The sequence below is a fragment of the Polyodon spathula genome, chromosome 24 (genome assembly GCF_017654505.1).
Source record: "Polyodon spathula isolate WHYD16114869_AA chromosome 24, ASM1765450v1, whole genome shotgun sequence".
Classification (NCBI taxonomy): Eukaryota; Metazoa; Chordata; class Actinopteri; order Acipenseriformes; family Polyodontidae; genus Polyodon; species Polyodon spathula.
The window spans coordinates 10,907,313-10,934,447 of NC_054557.1; the positions used below are offsets into that span (position 1 = coordinate 10,907,313).

Here is a 27,135-nt window from a genome sequence, read left to right on the forward strand (position 1 = left end):
TATTTTATCCATCGTGTTTCGTTTGAAAGTTGTAAACTGTACACTGGTACATTCCCAGCTGTGACCACTTCTTAGCTAATCATGCATTCTTCCATTGGGTTTATAACGAACAGAAAACAAGAAAGAAAATATCCAAGAACTAGATTACTTCATTATTTTTGGTGACCTGGTCTTTAGTGTGTATCCATCCACAGCACACGCACATACATTATCATGAGAAATGAATCATAGGGAATAAGTGTAGAGAGAGCTCCCCTCCCACCTAAGAAGTCTCTGGACCCTCCATATCAATGTCAAGGAGCTGAGTGGAGAGTCCTGGCACTGTTCTGAATTATTTTGCACGTACAGTGTGCCGATGGATAGAAACTTGGCTTCAGTCCCTAGCGTTTTTAATTCCACAAAACCGACATTTATCCACATTATTGTTTTGTTGCCCACTTGTCAAACTGACACAAAAGCACTGAGGAGTTCCATAACAGATAGGAATTTACTTTTTCTTACACCAAACAAACCACTGCACTTTGTTTGGATTCTTATGCAATGTTAAATTACTTGTACTAATACAGCTGGAGACTTACATTTCATTTTTCACTCTACTACACAGTCCTCCTTTTTACTTGGCAATGGCAACCATAAATAACATATATCTTTACAACAGTACAGAGAGATTTTTAATGTTCTCATAATCTCTTTATAGCTTTGCTACCTGTCTTGGGAACCCAATTACAAAAGCAGCTACTAAATTGCTACAAAATTGTACCTTTTATAATATTAGGCTTAATAAGTTGCTGTCCATAAAGCCTGATAATGACAATCTGTTCTTGCTGATTTAAAAAATGAAGTAAAAATAGTAAGCTGGTAAATTCAATTAACTCATTAGCCAGGAACGTGCTGGAATATGCAAACTCAGCAGTCACAACATCGATGTCCAAAAACAGTGACTCATTCATTCGGAAAATGTTTTTAAAATTTCCCATAATAGTTCCCTCCAGCTTAAAAAGGGCTCTTGAGACCTCAGGTTTGTTTTTATAAAACTAATTTTGATGGGATAAGCCCCGATAGGAGTAAAACATATATAGACACTTAAAAAGTGTCACTGATACATGCCTATTCCGCTTTAAATACAATGGTTGTGGCTAACAAAATCATTTCATAAATCCCAGCTGAAGGAAGGTCTCGAATGAAGCCAGTTTAGCACTTCATGCTTTAACACAAAGTCACTGCTGAGGTTAAATGACCTGGAAAGTGAAACAACACACTACCCTACCAGAAAGTAGGGGAAGAAAAACAAGAACTTTTTTTCTCTCGCTTGTCAACACCCCTGAAGATGTTAGGTTGGAAAGAATATTAGCTGCGCACTAGCCTGTAGGTGAAGCATGTGCACTGAAGCCTGTGCAACACTGATATGCTTCCCCACCTCACTTTCCCACAACTAGCCTGATAAAAACTAATGCTTGATGTAAAGGAGGGATGACAGGAATGTGGAGTCAATTCTTACATTTTCAGGCAAACACTCATGGAAAAAAATGTGATTTAAAGCATTAAAAAATAAAAGGGAAATAGTCACAATAATAACAGCTCTGTTTAATTCTACTGATGGCAACAGTGGCTCATTTTACACAATGGTTGTTATTAAAGATATGAATCATTTATTTTGCCAGCCCTCACCAAAGGATTTTTTCCAAGGAGGCCAGGTGGCTTACTGTACAAAGGTTTACTTTTCAAGTACTTTACATTACAAGTGCTCAACAGCCTCCTTGTTGTAGATAAATTGAACTTGGGAATGTTATCCAAACAGCAATCACTTCAAATGCAAAAGACAAGACGGAGAGGAACATTCAGTGCCTCAAGTCTGGCTGATAACCAATTAATGTGTAAAAAAAATACATGTGAAGGAAGCAGGACACATGCCATTAAAAACAGGCCTTTCCCATGCTCCCATACCAATTTGTTTCATTTGATGTGCAAAGAGAGATCTGTGATTCATCTTAACCGGAGATGGACTATCGGGCATAAAACAAATAGAAATTACACAAACACAGTCTGCGTGTCTAAGATTCAGAACATATTTTTACTCAGCGATTCCAAAACCAATTGAAACACTAATAATTGAAGCCCAAAAGTGCTTGATAAGTCCTGCTTCACAGATGATGAAATAAGAAAAAATGTGTTTGACTTTTCTGACAGGCTGTTATTTAATAGGACCAATGACAGTTCTAGCTGCTATATGCCCCACTATACAGCGCAGGCTACCAGTTGAAAGATCATATTAGTATGATATTAGGTAGGCTACCAGAGTTAATGATAAGCTGGCATGACATGACCACCATGTGTGGAGCTAGCTGCTCTATACTAATTTATTTTCTTTCGTGTCTTAAAAGAAAAGTTATGAAGCCCTCGGGGTGCATCAGAAACTGAATCTACCCAAGCCTTGCACAAGTGTCTCGTTTCTTCAAGGTCTAGTTGCACCACTGAATCCATGAATGTATAGGTCTATAGTGGAGCCACAAGAGGGTGCTGTCCTCATTGGAACTCTCCTAGGAATTCTCTTGGCATTTAGGTCCAAAACTAAAATTAAAGGGTTGCATCTTCGGATGGGGATATTTTTCCTTTTTTGAGACACCTTACTATTTTGTTAATTAATTATTACAGTTAGTTTTCTGCTTAAAAGTGCATGCTTAATGAACATGTTATTGAATAGTATTTGACTGCTTGTGTTATTTCCAGAATGGTATTAATAAAGCATGACATTTAGAATGGGTCAGATGGGTTTCTAAAATACTAACAGTGTCAAATAAAATAAAGGCTGAAACTGAACGCTCTATAGAGACAAGATAGGGGACTTCTAGGACAGGAAAGTTGAAATTCGATCACAAACATTGTGATTAAGAGTCTTTCTCAATGTCTTGTGTTGGAAAAAAGTGAGGAAGAAGACTAAGGACTAGCATTCCTGAGAGATCAGAAAGCAAACCCTGCAATTCTCGGCAGATCTGACCGTTAAACGTCACCCAGATGCCCAGGAGCTTGTAACGATGCAGTAAATCCCACGCACCAACTGCGTGCCTGGGACCGCTCCGTCACACACATTTCATTTTGGCAATAGGTGCAATACAAGGACAATCCAAACATATACAAGTGTGTTTGTTGACTGTTAATGTTCATGAGTGTGGTATCTTTGTATCCTGTCTGTTTGTGTTGTTACTGGAGTCGCAGGTAACAGATCCTAAAAAAAAGTTTGCCACACCAATTTTACAGTTTTCCTATGTTTCCTTTGGCATTCACCATAGTTTTCTATGTTTTTTCAATGTGCTTTATTATACCTATCTGGTCTTTACAATGCTTTCGCCATGCTTTATTACAACGCAATGCTTTTACTATGGTAACACTATGTAACACAATTTTTGTTCCTGGGTAGTAAGTGTTATTTCCTAATTGCTTATGCCTCAAAAGTATAGAAAATGGCTATTATTCCCCACAGACTTTGCTTTTGTGACCAGGACAGTGATATTTAAAAATATCGCTATTTCCAATGGGAAAATGGGCAAATGTGTGTCTTTTCGTTCACATAAAGTATAATCGTAAATCTCGAAAAACTACTCACTTCTAAATCTTTTGTAGTCATTTTTGTATTACTTTAGTATAAATAAATGTTAATTTGGATTCATATGTTGTTTTTTTCTGACTTTATGTGAACGAAAAGACACACATTTGCCCGTTTTCCCATTGGAAATAGTGATATTTTGAAATATCACTGCCCTGGTCACAAAAGCAAAGTTTGTGGGGAATAATAGCCATTTTCTATACTTTTGAGGCATAAGCAATTAGGAAATAACACTTTCTACCCAGGAACAAAAAAATAATAATGATTGTTACACGGTGTAATCTTTTATAAAGGCTGTACCAATTCAAGTCTATTCTGGCTGTGTCAGCCAATAAAAATGGCATCTAATTTAATTCTATGCACCTGGAAGCTCTTAGTATTTGGTTGAGGGCTGTTTTCACAGGGTGTCAGTAGAGCTTTGTATTAAACCTCGGATTCATAGGAATGGCATAGGCCTCCTATAAAAAAGTTAACAGCGGTAAATCATAGCCAGTTGGTATAGTCTTTCAGATGTAGTTCATATGTGATGATTGATTCATCGCTTCAACCCCTATTGGAATTGCTTAAGTGTATTACAAAAATCTTCAGCACCAAAGAATGTATTTTGTAATAGTCTCAAATGTTATCACCCACATGTTGATGTGATTTCTGTATAGTTGTGGCATACAGCCATAACCACTTGGATTATGATCCTGCCAGATCTCAGATGATATGTACAGAGGAAAAGAGGGGACCCTCAAAGTAAGAATAGGGGGCACTATCTCAAGATTGGAGCTGTGGTCCTTTGGCTGGGTCATTAAACAGAGGTGTTGTCTGGACGAACTTGTAGAACATTAAAGATGTCCGTGTTCTAGTGGACTATCTGCTCTGGAGCTCTGCCCATATTCCATTCAGATATTCTGTATGAATAAGTCAATACAAATTTAGGCTTTGCATCTCTGTGGCTCCACCCTAATAAATGCAGCCAGTTTTATTATTTGTATTATTAATGCACCGTATTTATGTCACACAACAGTATTTAAACAAGAATTTATGCCAATTCATTATTAAGGCAAGGTGGTTACATTTTAAAACAAACCTTGTTAAATATCTAGTTCCCTCCTCCCCAGTCCTCTCCCCCAGTGGCTCTGCCTTGTCAAACTCATTGGACTTGAATGTTTCATCAAACAGATGACTTCACTCTTACTAATGTACAATTACCAACAAAAGATGAGCTAGCTGGGGGATTTTTTACCAGAATCTGATCCAATCTTCATTTATTTATTTAATTGATATTCTGCATTATTCATACTATCACTTCCCTTACTTATACACATGCCTGGCTATTTCAAAGAAACTCTGCAAGATCTTCAAATTATTCCGTGAAGTTTCCTTGACTAGCTGCAGGAATGTGCTGCTTCAGGAAAGCCTTGCACAATCTCTGATCTGCAGAATCAGACCAGTGTTGAAAGCCAGCTGGAATGAATGTTTGGCCAGACCTGCTGCCCAGTCCCGGCTATCAGTTTATTCATCTTACACCAAGTGTATTGAGCAGCCAGGAAACTTGCTGGCGATTCATCTGTGTGAAACTGGTGTCATGGTGGAGGCACAAGTTATGAGCAGAGACAATGATAACTATTATACTATGATACTATTTTCAAGATAAAAGGAGTCAAACGCAAAGAAAACACCCAGTGCCCACTATTTCATGCTTGGTCTGAGCTGCATGCAAGAGTCTGGTGCAGCTCTGGTGTCTGATTGTGGATCAGGTTCTCTATAATGATGAGATTGTTTCCAGCCATGCTTATACACATGGTTATACCACAGTCGTAACTCCTACATTGTACTGTGTAATAGCTGATCAGTAAAAATCACAAAGGAAGCTAGCCAGCCACTGTCCTAACTTCAACCAATTTATCAATTACTGCTTCTCGAGATCCTCCAGTGTGATACAATAAAACAGTTTACAACTCTGCTGACATTACATTGAGAACAAAGTGCAAAGTACCTGCAGGGCACGGAGATTTATAGTTGTCATAAGGTCACCACAGAATAATCCAGCAAATATATATCTTCTGCCTCGGCAGTAAACGCTAAATTTGAGATTTCAGTACAAGGAAAAATTCTACAAGACCTACATCCATCGCATGTAGGAATGTCAGAGTACAGACATTTGGACAGAAAGACAGGTACCTCTGTAATACATCTCCAGAGTCTTACCTCTCAATAACTTGTTCTAAAGAATGTTGCATCCATGTTTTTATCAGACTTAGATAAGCGGTTCTCTAGATACAAGTGAAAATGTAAGTGTGACATACTCATATGAATATCCTTCTACCCACAGATTCTGATGATCTCCGTAATTTGTGCTAACGAGTGTTTCATCACAACTGAATAAGCGATTATGGAAGTAAGGGAACCTCCACTGGATGAATAACCCATAGCCGTTAGTGCACAAACACTACAGTTATTGCATTGCCAGACTCAATAACTCTATTACCCCACAGAGGCTTCCTTCTTGCTGTGTGGTATAAGGTTTTCATGATCCAATGTTCACAGTCGCTTAGCTGCATTATCGGCCACCTCAACAGTGTTTATGAACCTGTTTATATTTACCACATACACTTCTATCGAAAGTCTAGTGGAGAAGAAAAGTACATCATAATCTGTTTTCAAGAAGCGTTAGACTTTAAATCAACAACTTAGGCTTGAGTCTAAAACAAGGTGTTCTTTCTCCTGGGGAATGCTAACAGTGTGAAATAATGTAGGTAGAAATGCTTTTTATTCATGAGAACATGGGGGAGCTTTGGAGATTGTGTTTGTTAATTTCCATTCATCATTGCCCTGTAGGATAGTCACAGAATGTTGTGGTAAAAAGCCAAGTGTGTGAGGAAAAGGCAACTGGACAGTTCATGCTCATATCTCCCTACACGGTTATTCAGAACATGTGGTGGCTAATTGCACACAGCACGAATGCAGCTCCCATTGTTTTTTTCTTCTCTCTATGAAGATTTTATTACAGACCTCAAAAAAACAACTGCTATGCAGTGTATATAAAGATTGCCAGTGTTGCTGTTTGACTTTCCTGTTTCAAGCTGTTTTTTCTTCATTTAGAGATTTGAATTGCACATACTGTATGTCTTTTTACAGTGTTCATAAAAAAAATTAAATAAAAAACAAAACAAACTTCAAACTTCAAACTCCTTTTTTTTAACATTTTTAATGAAAAAATTCTATAGAAAATACTTTTTTATATCTTCATACTTTCATAGTACATAATTGTATATACATGATTTAAACTGAACATGTAAAATCATAAAACAATATACATATTGTATAACAATGCATTGACTATTTTTTTACATTTTTATTTAAAAAATGGATACATTAACTACTACAATAAAATTAAACAATATTAATGAAAGATAATATACAGTGTAAGTGGTCATATCAAAAAAATAGTGGTAACATTTTCATGGTATGATCTGATTTAATGGGAGCACCAATGTTATTGATTTTACTCCACAAAATCAAAAAGTCTTCATGAATATTACAAGGTATTACAGATACATATTACATATAAAATGGCAGTATTGTATTTACAGTTTTAAATACGCCTTCCCATTTCCTAATCCCCAACCCACACATTAAAAATAACTTAATTGCAGGGGATTAAGGAGATGCTTATGAAAAGCGTAACAGTTTGCAGTAGTGTCAATCCGCTCTGCTTTTATGTCTTATTTACTAGTAGTGTGGTGCATCACTGCTGGGATCTATACTCCCCAGTGATGAGTGCTTTATCTACTAGAGGCTAGGAATGCACTCAGTGTTACACTGGAGGCTAACCAAGCTTCTAGGAGTTCTTCTGGTGAATCTTCATTGTAATAGTTTTGACTTCAGAGTACTCCCTCAATCCGTACTCACCCCTGTAAACAAAGAAGGACATGTTTAGCTTTATATTTCTTGGTGATAGAAACGTTCAACAGTACTTCCTCTTGCACTCTTTTAATGATAGACCTGACATAGCAAAGAGTGCATGAAAAACACATTGTGAACTTGATTAGAGGTAGCCAGCGAACCCTTGTAGACATACACTAGAGAACACAAGCAATCCAAGTGTAGGAGCTGTCTAATAGCTCTGCCATTCAACACTGACTCTACCAGTGAGCATTGCGGTACATAAACTGAGGAAACATTCTAATAGTCTGCTGAATTCTGAACACGTTCTTCAAGCAGTAGAGTGCTGACTGCAGAGATCAATGTACAATATGTACAGCTTGAATAATGTGGGGCAGGACAAGTTTCCTTTTTAATTTAGTAACATTTTCTAAATAGTTGAATAAGCCAAAAGCTTGTGATGATGATACTTACATTTCTCTTCCATTTCCAGACATTTTGAATCCTCCAAACGGGCTCTGGACATTCAGTGCGTTGTAACAGTTTATCCTACAGAACACGCAACGACACGTGTTATTGTTCCGTGTTGATAGACTTTTTACACTCACTCAGAATATGATAACATAACATAAAAAGAGGAAGAACAGTTTAAAATTGATCAAAAAAATAAACATAGTTTAGCAGTAAAAAAAAAAAAAAAAAAAAAAAAATTTAAATCAAATGTTCTTATGTTTTAGGTAACATCTGCTTTCTACAATACAATAGAACCTGCTGCATTAAGTGATTCCAGGGGTCCATTGAATATGCGAAAATATCATATCTCAGAGTGAGTTGCTGTACTTCATTCTAGCTGCTTTATTAACATTGGGACATTACAAATTAACATTAATTAAAGTAGTGTGTCTAAAACACCAATGTACAGTACTATACTATATACAAAGAAGCTAAGTAAAAATGACTCCAGAAAAGTGCAGCATTAAAAACAAAGCACATTAATACACTATTTGGCAATTTACAAAACAGCATTCCAAAACAGCTCTTACCATACATGCCAAAGTAACCTGACAGTTTAGGGTTAGTTTTTCAGTTTGCAATGAAAGTGTGTTAACCTGAGACAGAAATGTCAGCGACGTTGTGAAAAAATATTAGAATTATATTAATGTCTTGCTTTCTTGCTCTGTTTTATGTGAACCTAATGACAGCTGGCATGTAAAAGACGAAACTGCATTCCCAGACACATCATCGTTTCAACTGCCTGCAGCAATGCCCCTCTCTTCTTTTCTAGTGCTTCGTTTTTATATGCAACTGAATTTATTCTGTCATGCTGAGCTGAATTTACTGTTTTAGACCCAATATAAAAAGTGTATTGATCAGTTTCCATCAGTACCGTTCAACTGGTAGCAGCATGTGTAAATTACACATGCATAAGGTCCATCAGTTAATAGAGGGGATCGTAACTTACAGGATGGGACATGACAGTTTCTAATTAAGCGATAGTGCCCGTCGATGAAGGTTCAACTGTGTGGTAGTTGACCATGACTGGAGTTATGTGTCCTGTGTCTGGGTTTGTTGTTGTTGAAAGATGCTAAGCTCCGATCAAGGCTGTTATTGGCTGATTTGCAGTTGCGGGTACAGGGCTGGTTGCTTCCATCAGTGCAAAGTATTGATTGGCTGCTTTTGGTGGTTAATAAAATCAATTTGGACCAGTTTGCTGTCCAATAGAACTGAGTTTTCATTAAGGCAAGTCAAAATGAAAAAGCTGGCAGTTGTGCGCATTGATTTTGAGTTTGATGTGATGTTCCAATGGGTATCTATTGTCTGATAGAAGCCTCCTAGGTAGAAGCTGATTGGCTGATACTACTGAATCATTTTCTAATGTATATTGAAGTAGAAGGCCTGAGTTATCTTACCATACTGTCCCAGCCTGCATCGCTGCAGAGACCGTCATGGCCTTGTTTATATCCTTGGTGAAGACAGCCGCTACAAGGCCATACTCAGTGTTATTAGCCCTCTCAATGGCTTCATCCATGGTCTTGAACTTCAATATTTGCTGAACAGGTCCAAAAATCTGCAAGGGTAATGGTCGATTACTACAGAGTTAAACAAATCTACTGGTAAAAATAATGTACAAACCAAGGAAACAGCAAAGACCCATACCAAGAAATGAACATGCCCTTAATCAAATGGAACCTATCACAAGATTACTGTGCTATACCATGCTAAGATCATAGGAAAGGATCGTAAAATATAATTAAAACAGGCATGTCAAGGCCAGCTGTTTTGAGGTGTAACGCATCATACCTCTTCCTTAGCTATTCGCATCTCGTCTTTGACATTGGAGAACACTGTAGGTTCAATGTAGAATCCTTTTCTGCCCAAGGCTTTGCCGCCACACTCAAGCTTGGCTCCTTCACTGATCCCACTTTGTATGAGTGCCAGGATCTTACTGTACTGCTTTTTATCGATCTAAACGAAAATAATACATGCAAAAAAAGATTTAGTCAGTCAGCCTAAAAGTACAAGTTCTTCAAGCAACAGAAATTGAGAATAACACTGAAATCCTGCCAAGGCTACAGTCGAGAATGCTATGAAACTGCACGCACACAATGTTGGCTCTTGCTGTTCTGTCATCATTCTTGATGGCTGTTATAGAACAGCTCTTGTGTAAGAGCCAGAAAGAGTATTATATGTGTAATAAGCAAAAGGCAGTATCTTACTGTACTTATTAACTGTATACTCATTGTTTTACCTGTGGTCCTTGCTCAGTGGTGGGATCAAAGGGGTTCCCTACTATTCTCCTCCTTGCTCGCTCCACACTCTTCCGGACAAACTCATCATAAATGGATTCCTCCACAAAAATCCGGGATCCAGCAGTGCAGCACTGTCCTTGGTTGAAAAACACTCCTTGGTGGGCTTGCTCAACCGCATAATCCACTGCAAAGAGGGTATCGCAGGGAAGTGCATTGTTAGAAGGGCCAGTGTTTACTGCAGTTGAAAACCAATTGGGCACCATGCAACACCATGGAGTTAAAGAAGACTGAATTTGATGAATGAAGCACATGCTGTACAGGACATACTATCTGACCCGTTCTAGAGCGAATCCAAACTTGTTAGAGATTACTAGAATAGGTTTTGACTATTATATAATGTCAGTAGTTAATAATCATTGAATAATACACTAGTTTCACATCATGACCAAATATTTATTATATTTATATATATATATATCTATATTTATATATTTATGTAGCTACCAAACCTAACTAGTATATTATTGGATTCTAATATGGCAGTGAGCAGCAAGCATAACATCTTACAGTTTTGCATGGTTAATTAAACCGGGCACTGCTGTCCTACTGACTTAACAGGTTCTTGCGATTCTCCCGATAAAGTGTTGACTACTCAGTGTTGTTTTTAACACCTGCTGAGTACTATCTAGAACGTGTCCACAGTGTGACCGAAGAAAGATTATCAGTAACGACTAAAGACAGTGAACCCTGGCTGAGTGCACTGTCATTCAGTTTAGAAAGTACTAGACCTGAATGAATTTGATGACTTTTGATGACTGATGGTGTTTAAATGTGTATATTGACGTGCAATTGCAAGCAGCAACTATAAGATGTGGGTCTTTTTTTATATTGTTCAGGGCATATGTGGCAACTTTTATTATTTCAAATAAAAAGACAGCCATTTAGCTTCACACGTTGCTAAATGATTTGTTAAATAAATATTTATGTTATTTGCCAATACAATGTCAGATTTTCTATAAACTGTAAGCTAGACAGAGCATACAGTTTAATTTCACCTTCTCTGGGCATGAGGTCACCAGAAAAAAATTGCTTGCAAAAACTGTAACGAATCCACAGTGTGAACAAACAGGCTCAGTTAAACACTAATATTATTTGTTTTCTTTTTACACATTGTTTAAGAAAAAGGCTCTGAAACTTACAATCTGCATCTGCAAAAATAATGTTGGGGCTCTTCCCTCCCAGCTCCAGCGTTACTCTCTTCAAATTACTCCTTCCAGCTGCTTCTTGGATCAGCTTTCCAATCTTGGAGGAAATGGAGAAACATTTTACACACAACGCAGTCATGCAGTTAACTCCAACGGGCAGCTCTGTAAATCAGTGGGATATTCCCATTAAATAGCTTAGCAGGTTGTGCAGCTTGAGACAAGGGTAACTTAAGGAGGCTCACCGAAATGGGAGACCCAACATCCGCAATATCAATTAAACACAAAAAAGGAGATGCTGATGAAGATGCTATCGGAGGAACATGAAATCAAGGTATTGACTCTTAAACTCTAGGACAGAGCTGGAACAGGGCCTGTGTGTTATTGGAGTCCTTCCCAATTTCAGTACTACGGTTTGGCTGAATAACTAGTAGGAATGCGGGCAAGGCATTGCAAGACTCCCATCCTGGCTTATCTTCTTAGGTGTCTTTTATTTTGTTTCAAAGGATTTCTGCCAAGTGTTTCTGTCACATGGGTAGCCAACTACAGCACACGTACTATTTGTAGGAGTACAGGATTTATAATGACTAAAACTCAAGACTTTACTCCATTCTCTTTAACAAGTGTGCTGTTTTTTATTTTACTTGGTTTATATCTTACGCTACCTGAAATCTGACCCGAAAACACATGCATGTTGAGTTTCTTTGCTGAATTGAAGACACACAATTGTTCACAGTTGCTTCCAGAGCACAGGACAAAAGCTTAACGACTTATTAACACTGACAGAAAGACAGCTACAAACGCTCATTACTTATGCGACTAGCCCTGTAGTAAGGACTGGACAACTATCTTCCTAAATAAGTCGCAAGTCTGCATTAATCTCACTTCAGAAATGAAAAGAGAAGCCTGCTGAGTAAATTAGGATGAGTGGTACTACAGCTGTTAGGCAGAAAACATTTGTTTGGCATGAATCATTCCCAGCTCTCCTGTAGTTTGCTTTGATGGTCTTTCTTGTATCTAGTTGAGTAATGATTAGTTCATGGTATGTTAATTTAACAAAAATAAAGAAAACAATTTGCCACCTGATCTATGGTCTGGCATGCTGGGCTTTTCTGGAGGGTGTTTCGAAGCAATATAGTGTGCCATCTACCAATATGCAGCTAGTGCCGTGGCTCTTACAACAAAAAGGACAGTCCTTTTTTCCATAAACAAAAGCTTTGTGACTCACTGTCTGTATATTTAAAAGCTCCGGTGCTAGTTACTTTATTCCTTAATTGACTCCAGATTAAGAACAGAGAGGAACAAAAAAAAAAAAAAAGGTATTTTTTAGGGAAAAGTTTTCTAACCACTTATGATAAAACAAAAGTCTTATATTTGCAAGTGGCATGAGAAGCAGCCATAAAAGAATCAACAGGAACTGCCTTCCTTGGCATCTGATCAGATCTGGTTTTCATTGAATTTTGTCTTTGCATTGTTTCAGTGTTAGGATTTTTTACCCTTAACTCTAAATATAAATCTCAATCACTTCTAAACTGAATAAAAATACAAGCTAATCCAGAGAGGACCTAGTCTGTCCTAACATGCAATGCCTGTGTTAAATGCTAGGAGTGTTTTAGAGGTTTCATTTTGATAATCAAATACTGCCACTTTTTGCATAAAACCAATTTTTGAATGTTTAGCAAAATAGATTAGTATTACTTTTAAAAAATATATATATATATATATATATATATATATATATATATATATATATATATATATATATATATATATATATTATATATGTTTATCAGTTTAAAAACAGGTTCCTAAATATTAACTAACTATGAAATGAACAACATATGTAAACATGTTAATAAACTCAAAAAAGGTCAGTTTATTCTGCAACTCCACACAACTTTTAAATTAACAAACTGGACCCTGGTGTGCTTTTGAACGCCACTTAAGCCATAATGTGTAAGCTGAATAAGCAAGCTGTTCTTTTTGTATATACAGGTATCTATGAATTATAACTTCTAAATTAAAACTTCTGAAGAGCTGTCTTTAAGACGTTGTTGCCCATAGCTAACAATGGGTAAAAGACGACTGAATAGAGTCATTGCTTTTGGCCAGACAATTATAAGATTTATGGTCTTTAATAATTATATTGCGCCAGTCATGCTCGTTTCACCAGGACAAACTGATTTACAAAAAAAATGTAATATAAATTCACTTGAATGTGTTTCCTATAATGGCCGCTCACGAGACATAGCAACATGAGTTTCTGTGAGTGCTTCAGGCACTTTGTGCTGCTTGACCTTGGTGTTTGGCTGTTCAGGTTTTTCATTAACTTTTTCAATGTAAAAATTAATCTTTTTAATTATGACTGGGGGCTGACAAGCACTGCCCTGGTAGTGAGATAAGCTCAGCTTTGATACAAGCATAGGAGACAGTAAACAGATTTTGATACTAACAACCATTCGGAAACAGACACGTCAAGGGGTGTTATCATCCTGGGGCAGATGGGTTATAATTTGGATTTGCTGCTTGTGCTTGGATCACTGCTATTTTGTTGCAGGAAATCCAAAAGCACCAGGAAGCAGTTTACAATCACTTTGTTTGCTTTGTTTTTTCTTTTTCTTGTAAGTAAGCAATATGCAAATACTGCCCTTGCAATAAAAGGTTTGCTTTTACTTTCATTGTTTAAGAAAGGCTTATTAACTGCAGTACAGTTTACGACAGACTCAGAGATAAACATTGCTATTTTAAGGTGGATTGGAAACTCTTAATTTTCTTTTGCAAGGCAGCGCAAGATTCTCAAAATAACAAGAGCTGGAAAGAGGCAGTATTGCACTGCAGTTGTGCATTTGTTCCTACATAGTTGGAACTAATACCAGACACAATGCTTTAATGCCGAGCACACAAGCAGACTGTCAGAGAAGCTACAGTATAGCTGAACATCTCAATCTACCTTTCGTTTCTGTGTATTTCATTCCAACACAGGTCAGGAATCATTATTTGCCATTTACGTATAATGGTTTATTTGTGGTATCAGTATTGACCCACTCTGTGCCAAATAGTAATGCTTCTGTTATGTAGTTTTAACTTTGGTTCTGCTGCGATGACAAATGAGAGATGCCTCTCTTAGCTTTTCATTGCACATGATGGATGTATGATATCAGTACACCTGGGATCTCTTTGTTCCTTCTGTTACTGTCAGATGAAAAGAACACCATACAGTAAAGAGATATTTCTTGCAGGTTTTTTTTTTTTTTAATTACCTCAGTTGATCCTGTGAAAGCAACCTTGTCTATGCCCATGTGAAAGGCTATAGCAGCCCCTGCAGTTGGCCCATATCCTGGCAAAATGTTGACAACTCCTGGTGGAAACCCAGCCTGTCAAAACAATATCAGAGGAAACAAGGTTTAGAGAAAAGTGCCAAACTAAACCAAGGAGAAATGAATACGACTTGGTCAGATTCCATCCGCAACGGAGATGCACTGAAATGAATAGCAATTTAAAAAACACAAAATGGGGTTACCTCTTTGATGAGGGCCCCCATGTAGAGGCTGCTGAGTGGTGTTTGTTCAGCGGGTTTGATGACCACCGTGTTTCCACAGCACAGCGCCGGGGCGAACTTCCAGGCCATCATCAACAATGGGAAGTTCCACTGTGGAAAGGAAAGGAAAAGGGTTGGTGATGGTACACTGACTTTTCACTTGCGCAGCGTTCACTCCATGAGCTGAACTACATTCTTTCAATACTAATGCAATTAACAATAAGCTATTTAAATTGCAGGAACGCCCCCTGGTAATACTTCCTAAGCATATTCTTACTGCACTATTGGTTTAAAATAACAGAAAGTTACACTGAGAGTAAGGCGAATCTTTAAAATCTTTAAGCAGGGTAACAAGAGTGATAATTCCTTTGTCAAAATGAACACCGCGACTATCGCGCTTCGCTAATACACGGACTTCAGAAATATCAGCAGATTCCTTCCAAAACAAAGCTCTAACCACACGGAAATATGCCCAAATCTCCAGCGAACTTGCTCCGTACAACAAAGGGAGCTGGTTTTCTTTCTTCTTAAAAAAAATTGCAGCTGTGAGGGTTGAATGTATCTTCAAAAGAGGAGCCGATTTGAATAAAAATAAACAGCAAGCGCTATGAGATACTCACAGGGATGATCTGTCCACAGACTCCGATGGGTTCATGTTTTGTGAAGGTAAAATAATCTCCATCTGTAAGAGAAGAACATTATTATTCAGAGGTCCAGTTCAGCTTGGCAACACATGAAAGGTGTTTTGGGTGCATTTTAGTACCAACTTGTTATATATGGCACTGGAGCACAAAACATCAAAAAGCAATCTTTTAATGGTTTCTTCACAACTATGTTTGCCTATAAAAATTAAAAATTCTTTGAAAAGGGCTTTGAAGAAGAAAAAAAATATTAATAATGAATTTAAATGTATTTAATAAAAAATACATTTCATAGGAATGCACTGGTTATTTGCAGTTGAAACTTTGCAGAAAGCTAGATAGGCTTGAAGTAGGTTTACAGGAATGTAGTAATCCAAGTAATCGAGAAAGTCAACTCTCTGTTCCTATGTATGAGCCACTGTTAGTAAAGCTGTCTGTGTTAAGTGAGAGATGATCTTGCTGTCCACTAGCTGGGTGCACCCTGCTGCCAAGCATACATCCTACCAGGGCTGTTTCAAACAGCTACATCAGCCAGAACAACAAATACAGGACCCCAATCCTCTGAGCTCCAGCGCTCACAAGGGGGCATTGCCAGCGGGGCACTGACCATTAGCACTCAGATTTATAACACCATAGGGACTGCACGTGTTTACTGTTTAGATTATTATTATTTTTTCTTTTAAAAAAAACTTTGTTTTCTTTAAACTTTTAGCAAAGAAATGCAAGAAATGTTGCTAATCTGTTTTTCTAAAAAAAAAACATCATTTTTCTCAAATGCCACTCTTGAGAACCTCAAGAATTTGGATTTTTGGTGTACAGGCAAAGTTAAGTTATAGAACACTCCATTATCACAAATGGGTTCAGCTAATGGAGTTTTCATCAGGTTGGGGTTATTATTATATATTGGTATCGTTTACCAAACAACCCTTCAAATAACCTTTAGCCTTTGTTTTATCAACGTCTGAATCCTCCAGCTGTCACATCGAGGATCCTTTGCTTTGTAAACATACCTACTGGAATGGTCATCCCGTGGATCTTGTCAGCCCAGCCTGCAAAATATCTTAGTGTTTTTATGACTCCCTGAAGGTCCACATAGAAAGCCTGGAGAAAAGGTTTCCCACAATTCATTGATTCCAAAGTCTGAAAGGGAAGGTGGAGAGGGTGAGACAAGAGAAAATATGAAGACTTGCAGGTTGTATATTAAGGAAAGGATGATTGATATCCTACATAAAAGAGAAACATCTGGCCCCCAGGACACTTTGACATATCTCGTTTCATGCCGGTGACGCAACATTGGTTTTATGCGCTGTCAATTAAAAAATCTGATATTATGACAGCGAGACGTGGAGCCAAATAACTGGATCATTATTTAGAATCAGCAAGAAAGAGGTTAAGGCTTATCACACGGGATGGCAAACAAACAGAATGGAATTCCACAGTGTCTAGGTCTCATACTGGACACATACAGAAAGAAAAAAAAGTTCCAAGAGATTATTACTGGCTGTGAAACTTTTAAATCATCCTGCCCTGATATAATGTTTTTTTTTTTGTTTGTTTAATGTTTCGATTTATTAAAAGCATATGTATGGAACCTTCATAAAAGGCTAAACATGAAAGTGCTTCATGCAAAGTCAACCATGGCACAATTCTTATCACGGAAACAACCATGTGTTAAACTCCTAGTTTCCATCACTGTTGTGGGCACTTTTAAAAAAAATCAAGGGTAGATTTATTATTAAAGCAACAGAAGAAATCTGAATCCTGACTTAATGACCTCCTAGCTTCATTCCTCGCGCAGCTTTGTCTGAGCCAAAAAAAAGAAGATAACTGAAGTTTTTGGCATTTTTTGCACTGTTAGCAATAAATAATTGCACACAGTTAACCATCGTTCTTGTTACATGGAATTTTTGTAAAGCTACTTTAAGGATAGTTAGACTGTTTCTTGCTGGGTTTTTTTCCATTTTTATTATTTTATTTGAATTGTCTACCGCTTTGGTTCGGGTAGCAGGTGATCAATGAAATGTGCACAGGCTTACAGCGAGGATCGTCCTGTCCCTCTCCACCAGGTCTGCTAGCTTGTCCAGCAGTCTCCCTCTCTCGGAGGCGTCCATTCTCCTCCATACTGAGCCCAGAGTAAAGGCCAGCCGAGCTGCTTGTACAGCCTTGTCAGTGTCCGCCTGTGAGGAGAGACAGAGAGCGCAGAAGATATTACAGACCTCACAAGTCACAACAGCTGAGCACTTTAGCAACAGCCAAATTTTAAGTACCAACGGGTTCATTTGTGCCAGATCGCACCAGATTGAACACTTTGAAAATGATGAACCGTGTAAAAAAAAAAAATTCTATATACATATGAATTGCATAAACAAAAATGCTATCCCTCTACCTTAATGGCAAGATCTGCTATTTACAACCCCTGCAAGCACCCTAATATGAACCGGTACAAAAAACAAAATACATTTTGAAATATAATTAAGCAATACCATCCAATGTCTCTCATTACATGTAAATAATTGTGTTATTTAACTGAATAAAAACATCTAGGTCGCACACTAAATCAAGCAGGTTTTAAGCTTTTTTTTTGTAGTTTTTCCCCCTGTTGATCCTTAAATCTAGAGTGGGGTGGAGTAGCCATGTGCTTTCTCACGATAACTGCATGCCCAACCACATTAGTCTAAACCTTTTGTTTTTTTACTCTCCAGGCATTCGCTGTTGGAGCGGTGTTAACGATGCGGTGCCAGGCCCTGAATATCGCAGCCTTCTGCACTTCAGCCCAGCACTGCAGCCAACGAGCAACATCGTTTGTTTAAACTTTAATTAACAGAGGTTTCAATTCCACTGAGAATTTCTGCAGAAGAATATAAGAGCAAACTGTAACTCTATAAGCATTTTAAACTTACTTTTTCCGCTTCTTGAACATGACATATTTTCTCTCCATTTGATGGGTTATACACGGGGAATGTTTTACCACTTACTGACGTTTGCCACTCATTGTTTATGAAAATCTGAAACACAAAGCACAAACATACAAGTTGTAAGATTTTTAAAATCAGTTTAGCAGGGCATGGCAATGTATTCAGATCATTTCACATTGGTTGCAAGAGTCTGCAAACTGTTACTACAACACTGTTACCTAAAATGACATTGCCTTCTAAGTAAAAAATAAATAAATAGCTGAATAATATTGAATTTATTAGAATTATATGAGGCATTTAACAGTATGGCAGGTGTCTTCTTGTATTAAAGCCTTACAAATTAATCATAATAACACAAAGGTGTTCTGACACTTCAACAAGGCATTCTCATCTGCGGTCCCACACACCTAATGGGCTGCGTTTATTTATTTCAGCACCCTTCATCGTGGAAATGCAAGGAGCTCCCAAAAGAACATGTGCTCTGGAGCCCAAGGCCTCATGCACACACATTTTTGTTACCGCGACAACCGTATTAACAAACAGCACTTGCTGCGGTTGTGTGTTGTACACACACACACCTTTTATTATTGCAGTGAGTGACTCCCTGTTTAAACTAACAATTGAACTGGGACCCTCATTACACAACATTCGTTGGGTTTGTGTGGCGGCTAAACACAGTGGCGACGATCTGCAGTACCATGACGGTAGAATGAAACATTTGGCCGATCTTCCATCCAGAAGGCTGGTGGGAACGACTTGAGTGGTTTCCAAATGACTGGATTAAAAATGTACGCATTACTGAGACCTTTCCTGGAGTGCCAAAACACACAGATGAGACGTTTGGTCACACCATGGTGTTTGGGGACATGAATTGTCCCATATTGTTTTAATTTAAAAATACAATTTTTCTTTTATTTTCTTACAACAGAATATTATACAACTGTACTTGGATTAAATAAAAAAAAAAAAAAGTATATTATATGTATGCATGATTTATTATTATTATGAATTTACTATTCATCAATATTACAAGGCGGTTGTCACTGCCTTTTGCAACCAAACTGTATGTGTATTAAGAGTGAAAGGTGAACCTGCAACAGCATTTAGGCTGCATCTGTACGAGGCCTAAAAGTCTTTGTTAAATAGACTTTGCATCATTTCCAAGGTCTCGTGTTAGAACTGGAAAGGAGACATCTCCAAACATGAATATCTGGGTTTAGTAAACAGGAGAAACCTGCTCATTTTGCTAGATACCAGTCTCCCTCCTAAGAACCAATTCCTAGTTAGTCTTCAGTGTGAAAATACAACTTTTATGCTGAAGCTTTCTGAGTGTGAAAGTTGATTCAGGCAGGTGTTAGGCAACCATCTCCTGAGTTAACAAGCAGCTTACTGAAGCCCCCTCAGTGTTGAATACTCATTTTTCCTCTCTAGGGAGCCCTTGGAAGTCCAGACAAGCAATGAAAGTGAGAAATATCCCTATCGAAGATGAGACACCTTACACACACATTTCACAACTCACTGCTCTTTTATTAGATCATAAAACACACGGCATGCTTGCTTTTGTCATGTGTAAAAAGAAGCAGTTCATTAAATACTGCTAGCATGCATTAACAGCCTGCTGCTCGGAATTACCAGGCTTGTACAACAAAAACTTTTGTTTAGTGAATTGTACTTAGATCACTGTCCTACTACTGCTTTTAAATAGTATAAAATCAATTTTCACGATTTTGTGGCAATGCAGTCCATAATATTTTAACTGCAAATTTACATTATTCTTATACTGACAGGTTAATCCACTAAAGAAGCACAAATGTTTGGACGCAAAACTTTCCAAGCTAACATTAAAAGGATAACACAAATCAAGGGCTGACAAGATTAACTAACAACCTTAACTGGGAGTTTTCATTATAGATGTTTTATTTACCTCTGTATCTAAGGGTCTTTGTGTTTAGCACATCTGCTGGTTTAAATACTGCACTTTACTTTGAGCACAAGAACCACTGAAAACAACTCATGTAACATGGGAGGAAACCACACAGTGTTATTCTCACCAAACCTTAGGAACTCCTCTGCATGTTTATCTTAGAGGTTTGAAGACATTTTAATTGGCAGTAAAGCGTAGAGTGTTTACTTTTGTGCAGGTATTAAATACCAGTTCTTTTGGAAGCATTTCAAGACTGAATCCTCCAGCTGGTTCTTTTACGAGGAGTATGGGGTGTTCTGTATCAGCTCGTACCATTCGGCAGACACTCCCACTACCTACAATCAGATTCCATTCCAATTATTCTGATACAGAACCCATTTAGCATTTTCAATGGGATATCACCTGCTCACTAGATGTATACATTTGGACCCATTCTGTCTGACTCTCATTAAAGGCACTTCATAAAAATGTCACTGCTAAGACAACTGATGACACACTGCAAAAACAGAAAACCCTACAGAGCACTAAATTAGATTTAAATTTATAGTACCCACTGTAGAGGAACGCTTTAAATCAGAGGAGCCCTTTGACAGCCCAAACGTCTCAGTAAGAATGCAATCCGCAGGGAGCTTTATGCTCTGCCTAACTCCTCTCACGCTAAAAAAGGGAGAAGAAAATAACCTTAGAAAAGAAGAGTTCTGGACTCCCATCTAAATCACGCTCCGAAATGGACGGCACTTGGGACGTTCATTGTTCCATCCCTGCACTGAATCTCTTTCACCTTTACTAGCCCCATTGAGTGGCCTGATTAAGATAGGGAGCTTGGACAATAAATCAGCTCTTAAGGTTTCAAAACAAAACTCATTCTGGTTTGGCAATTGGATCCTAACATGTTAAAAATGCAGATACAAAGTGGGTTATGTTTTTTCTTTTTGTATAGTTTCAATGCAGCCAACATTGTTGCTATTCAAGTCTCTGAATAATGTAGTGCTGTTCGTGGTGTTATTAAAAATGACAAGTAATAACATTGGGAAGTTGTCTTTGTAATGCTTCAGAAAATGGGTCTACGTTCTATGTGCACATTACTGCAAAGCGGGGACTGTTGGGCTTTTCAGAAATGTATTTTAAACTTTATTATCTATGGTCTGATGTACTTTAATATGATGTACTCTAATAAAGAAATGGAACATTATTAAAATAGGCAAGTTAATTTAATTGATGAGTTTAAAAGCCACACATGCAATTCATTTAAAACAGTAAGAGAAAAGGAACACATGGCACAAGTTGTTTAAGATGCCTAATTAAAGCACAAAGTGGTCTGACATTTTCACAAACCAGTGCCTATTGTTTCAATATCACTGATTAGTAGCTGAAAAATAGAAACTCTCACGCCCAGAGGTTTTCATGCAGGTAAGTATAGAAAGGATATAAATGACAAAACTTGAGGTGTTCTAATACATTTGCACACTACTGTATATAATAGTGAATTAATCTCACAGTCAATATTTAGGCGGGCTCACAGCCTTTATATTTGTTGTGCTTGCTACTGTGTATTTGTGCATCATTAAGCCAGACACTGTATATAGTTAGGAAATATTGTTGATTGTGGAAAAAGTGTATTCTTTCATATGGTTTACTTTTTCATTTGGCTGTTCAAATATAATGAATCAAATGAATGCTTATGATAAAATATTTACAGCTGCATTGCATCTCGGCTTTCATACACAAACATTGTGGGGATTCAATGTTTGTAAAGAAATGATTCCCTAAACATTTTGGACAAGTCCTGGAATCCTTCTTTTAGCATTTTTTTTTTTGTTTGTTCTAAGTGTTGGAAACGGGTTATTCTAATTATAATTTAGCAAAGTGTTTATGTCTATTCCCAGCACAGCTGCAAGCCTCCATGCAAGCTGAGCACGTTTTAGCAAAGCTTACATTTAAGTTAAGTAGTGGTTATGGTATGCTTGTATACTGGATGACAAGTGATAAGATAATTAGGCATCCTTTTCTCCCCAATAATAAGTGGTTTAGCATTAAAATCTAGGTCAGTACTGATCTGGTTTTTCACACTCAGACATGTTTTTTACAGTCTTGAAAATTTTTTTTTTTGGGTGGGGGTGTTTGCACAGGAAGAGGATTTTAACATCCAAATAATAATAGCATCCCATAGGAGAAAGTGTTCTGGGTGAATTGAGAAATGAATGGGAATTTCTAGTTCCATTGATTTAGGAACATTCCTCAAAGCTGATCCATTTTTCATATGTGCCTTTCTCCTTGGAGACCCACAGGGCTGCAAGACCCAGGGCATAAGATGCCAAAATATTTACTGGAGAAACAGCACATCTGTTTGGCCCCCAGCATCTTCTCATTGCTGGAAGAACTGTGGATTTTATAATGAGGCTCATTTCTCGATAATTTCAAGGGCGCGCTCAAAATTCCGGAGACTAATATTCTATAACATTAGAGATACAACTGGGCACCTGTGCCTGAGTCTGCTCAGGAAGTTCCATATCCTTTCCTATCTCGGGAAGTTCAGTTCCACTCCCTTCTGGAAAGATGTCAGGATTTATAATTATTATTGTAACAGGCTAGGAGAGGGTACGTGAAACAGACACAGCTGCCGTTTTTCTCTTCTTTGTTACAAAGCTGATATAACAAACCTTTCAGTTTCTTTAAACTTTCTTTACTTATTCTGTTACTTCTAGTGTCTTTTGTTGTGGTGCCAGCTGGTGTGTTATCAACTCAAAAAATAAACCATCATCCCCCAAAAACTGCCACGTCACATCCCAATTAATAAACCATCATCCCCCAGTAACTGCCACGTCACACCCCAATTAATAAACCATCATCCCCCAGTAACTGCCACGTCACACCCCAGTTAATAAACCATCATCCCCCAGTAACTGCCACGTCACACCCCAGTTAATAAACCATCATCCCCCAGTAACTGCCACGTCACACCCCAATTAATAAACCATCATCCCCCAGTAACTGCCACGTCACACCCCAATTAATAAACCATCATCCCCCAGTAACTGCCACGTCACACCCCAATTAATAAACCATCATCCCCCAGTAACTGCCACGTCACACCCCAATTAATAAACCATCATCCCCCAGTAACTGCCACGTCACACCCCAATTAATAAACCATCATCCCCCAGTAACTGCCACGTCACACCCCAATTAATAAACCATCATCCCCCAGTAACTGCCACGTCACACCCCAATTAATAAACCATCATCCCCCAGTAACTGCCACGTCACACCCCAATTAATAAACCATCATCCCCCAGTAACTGCCACGTCACACCCCAATTAATAAACCATCATCCCCCAGTAACTGCCACGTCACACCCCAATTAATAAACCATCATCCCCCAGTAACTGCCACGTCACACCCCAATTAATAAACCATCATCCCCCAGTAACTGCCACGTCACACCCCAATTAATAAACCATCATCCCCCAGTAACTGCCACGTCACACCCCAATTAATAAACCATCATCCCCCAGTAACTGCCACGTCACACCCCAATTAATAAACCATCATCCCCCAGTAACTGCCACGTCACACCCCAATTAATAAACCATCATCCCCCAGTAACTGCCACGTCACACCCCAATTAATAAACCATCATCCCCCAGTAACTGCCACGTCACATCCCAATTAATAAACCATCATCCCCCAGTAACTGCCAAGTCACACCCCAGTTAATAAACCATCATCCCCCAGTAACTGCCACGTCACACCCCAATTAATAAACCATCATCCCCCAGTAACTGCCAAGTCACACCCCAATTAATAAACCATCATCCCCCAGTAACTGCCACGTCACACCCCAATTAATAAACCATCATCCCCCAGTAACTGCCATGTCACAAAGCAATTATTATTCTGCGCAGCATCAGATCAGGCTTAAATGCAATTTAAGCTTTTTTGCTTCCTTACAAACTTTCTGCAACTATTAACAGTTTTTTTTTAACCCTTTTCTATCCCTTCGCATTAAAAAAAGCATCTGTAACTGTTTAGCTAACATGAAATTGTCTTAACTACATTTGTTTATATTTAAGCTGCATACTGTAACTGAAAACATTAATGTGATCCTCTTCCATTTAGCTGGGTAAGTACAGACTGACAGTGTGGGAGTGCTGAGTGCAGTTGTGCTGGGGGGAGAAAGCTCAGTGGGTAGTCTGTCCAGCCTTAACAGAGTAGGAGAAGACAACACTTGGGCTTTCCTATCGCAGATCAATCTAATGAAAGGGGAAAGGGGCCTGGACTCTCCTTGGATTTGTTATCATTGAACAACCCCCCATCCCACCACCACCACCACCACCAAATGTTTGCACTGTGTATTCTCTTACCCCCTTAATTAGGAAGAGCCTTTAAAGCGTTAAGCCTTTCATTTGCAAATGGCAGCCCTGCAATCAAAGGAGGTGTCTGTTTATTTTCTTACTTACTGTAGGGGGACGCACTGGAGGAAGAAAACACAAAGCATTGTTTATATGACTTGGGATTAGATGGTTAATTAGTTTGGGTAATCAAGGGTATCCCTGCATCCCCCCGAATATAGTACTCACCCGTACAGCCACTCAGAACAGCAGTGGATTTCCATTCATGTTTTATAATTACCAGTGTGCAAAGACACCATAACTAAATACATGACTGTGTGAATGTGATCTTCATTTGTAAAGTATAACCTCATTTCATGAGATATTTGTGGATGAAATCATAGCTGTGGCTCCCTGTGTATATCCAAAAATTCCAGTGTCAGATTTATGAGATTAATGTTGATGCCCTTGCAGACATTCCAAAGAAAACTGCTTAGCAAAACTGCAAAGGCTTTTCGTTTTCATCATTATTAGTTTGTTTCTATACCATTGAGGGCAATGAACAAAGTGGCCAGGAATAACATACATTGCGCTGTATAATTATTTAGAACCACATACTTACACTCTCCTCACCAACTTTAGTTTAGTTTTTTTTTTTGTTTGAAAACAGATCTTTTGAACAAAGTAACTTTTTGAAGTATTTTAATTTATGAGGCAATCATAAATCGTCTTCAATATTTCAAGTGCACGGGTGGCTTTCTTATTCGGCTACAGAAGGAAGCTCATGATCAAACATTGGAAATTGGTGGAATGTCAGCTCATTTGCAACGGGCCCCTTTTCGGTCTGATCGCTCTCCATGGCATGATAAATCACCAGCAGTACCCCTAGCTTCGCACGCTTGATCTTATCACAGCAAGACTGGGTTTTGAAGTGAAGAACTCCAGATCTCTCAGGTCAAAGACGAACAGCAGAGACACTGACCCGCACGTTGCTGGAGGACCATATATTAGACCCAAGTGGCTGGTAATGAGCTTCTGCAAAACTCCATCCCTGTAGAATCTTAATAACTTTAAATACTTGCACAAAAAAAAGCATCAAGCATGGGACTACAATGTGATCATCATCTCTGGCCCTTCTCAGCTGAGTAGATTGAAAGAGGACTTCAGGACTCCAATTAGATATAAATAAGAGCGTAAATTGAAGAATCTAATAAAACCCTGGTCTGTTTTTTTAAATCATGTTGGGGTAGTTAGTGATTGTTTTGGTAGCTTTCAAAGACTTTTCACAGCTGAAAAGTTAAATCACCAGCTCAAAATAAACCAAAAAAAAAAACCTAGAGGTTACATTTTAACTGAAAAGAAGCAAATGTGCTTTACATTTAGTTTATCCTTAACTCTGAATGGCCTATAATCTGCAATCAGTATGTAATTTTCTGATCAAACTGGCTTTAAGGTACTCATTAGCCTTGGCTGAGCCTGTTTTGTAAGAAATATGTGAATAGGATTGTATCTGAAATAATTTATTAAATCAAAGATAATCGTCCACAGAACCTCCTCCTAATTTAATTTTCAAGTACTGGTCTGGTTAAAAACTACAAGAATGGCAACACTGTACCTCTAGATGATTCTAGATGTGGAAAAAGGATACAGCTTGACATATAGTCTTGTGCAGGGTGTATCTTAAGTGACATTGATCCACACACCCTTCAGTACAGCAATTCAATATCAGATTACCTCTGGACACAGTGCAAACTGCAGTTTAATCAGGGTAAGCACTTTCTGAAAATGTATGAAATTCATGCCTTCTACACATGGTGAAAACCTGGGACTGGGATGGTGGATGTAAATCAGTGACCATCTAAAAAACCACAGTGCATCCACATTGAATAGCGGTCCCTTTGTTTCTCTGTGGACGCTCGGTGTGCACATCCCCCTTACCTCAGCTGGAGCGCTTGTAATGCTAATAGAATGCGGGGGAAACCTGCTAGCCCCCTGCTGTTTACAAGGCAACATTTATACTCAAGGTGCTGAACTCCGTGATACATAGTCACTAAATGGATGCAGCCACCAGAAAGGTTTTAATTTGAGAAGTGTTTCACCCGGCCGGGCGGGCACAAATACCTACCAGCACGTAAACATGCAAAATATTAATTACACTAAACACATGTAGCCTGCTTTTAAAACAGTGAGAATGTCAATAATACCCTTCAGTGGAGGTTAAATTTACTGCATAGCTCAGCAGTGATGTGAAACACCACAGCTCCCCAATCTGATTCCTTAAGCAATGATTGGATTCTTCTGTGGACCAGTCGAAGCCTAATGCATTGTTTAAGGTTCAAAGCACTTACTCTCCCTC

The 27,135-nt window shown here is 38.3% G+C and overlaps 1 protein-coding gene across 2 annotated transcripts in view; it reads right to left on the bottom strand.

Annotated features, from left to right (window-relative positions):
• Window positions 1-27,135, bottom strand: part of LOC121299028 (retinal dehydrogenase 2) — a 53,587-nt gene that overhangs the window by 22,491 nt on the left and 3,961 nt on the right. The window contains exons 2-13 of one of the 2 annotated variants that reach the window (XM_041226480.1): window positions 18,509-18,613; window positions 17,645-17,785; window positions 16,619-16,748; window positions 15,588-15,649; window positions 14,950-15,078; window positions 14,690-14,803; window positions 11,427-11,529; window positions 10,227-10,411; window positions 9,779-9,943; window positions 9,388-9,545; window positions 7,952-8,026; window positions 6,976-7,506 (exon numbers count right to left, since the gene is read on the bottom strand). In XM_041226480.1, the coding sequence (XP_041082414.1) occupies window positions 7,434-7,506; window positions 7,952-8,026; window positions 9,388-9,545; window positions 9,779-9,943; window positions 10,227-10,411; window positions 11,427-11,529; window positions 14,690-14,803; window positions 14,950-15,078; window positions 15,588-15,649; window positions 16,619-16,748; window positions 17,645-17,785; window positions 18,509-18,613 (1,440 nt within the window). In that variant the 3' untranslated portion in view covers window positions 6,976-7,433. Of the gene's footprint in view, window positions 1-6,975; window positions 7,507-7,951; window positions 8,027-9,387; window positions 9,546-9,778; window positions 9,944-10,226; window positions 10,412-11,426; window positions 11,530-14,689; window positions 14,804-14,949; window positions 15,079-15,587; window positions 15,650-16,618; window positions 16,749-17,644; window positions 17,786-18,508; window positions 18,614-27,135 lie in introns of those variants that run through there. The other variant, XM_041226481.1, reaches the window with a different exon arrangement.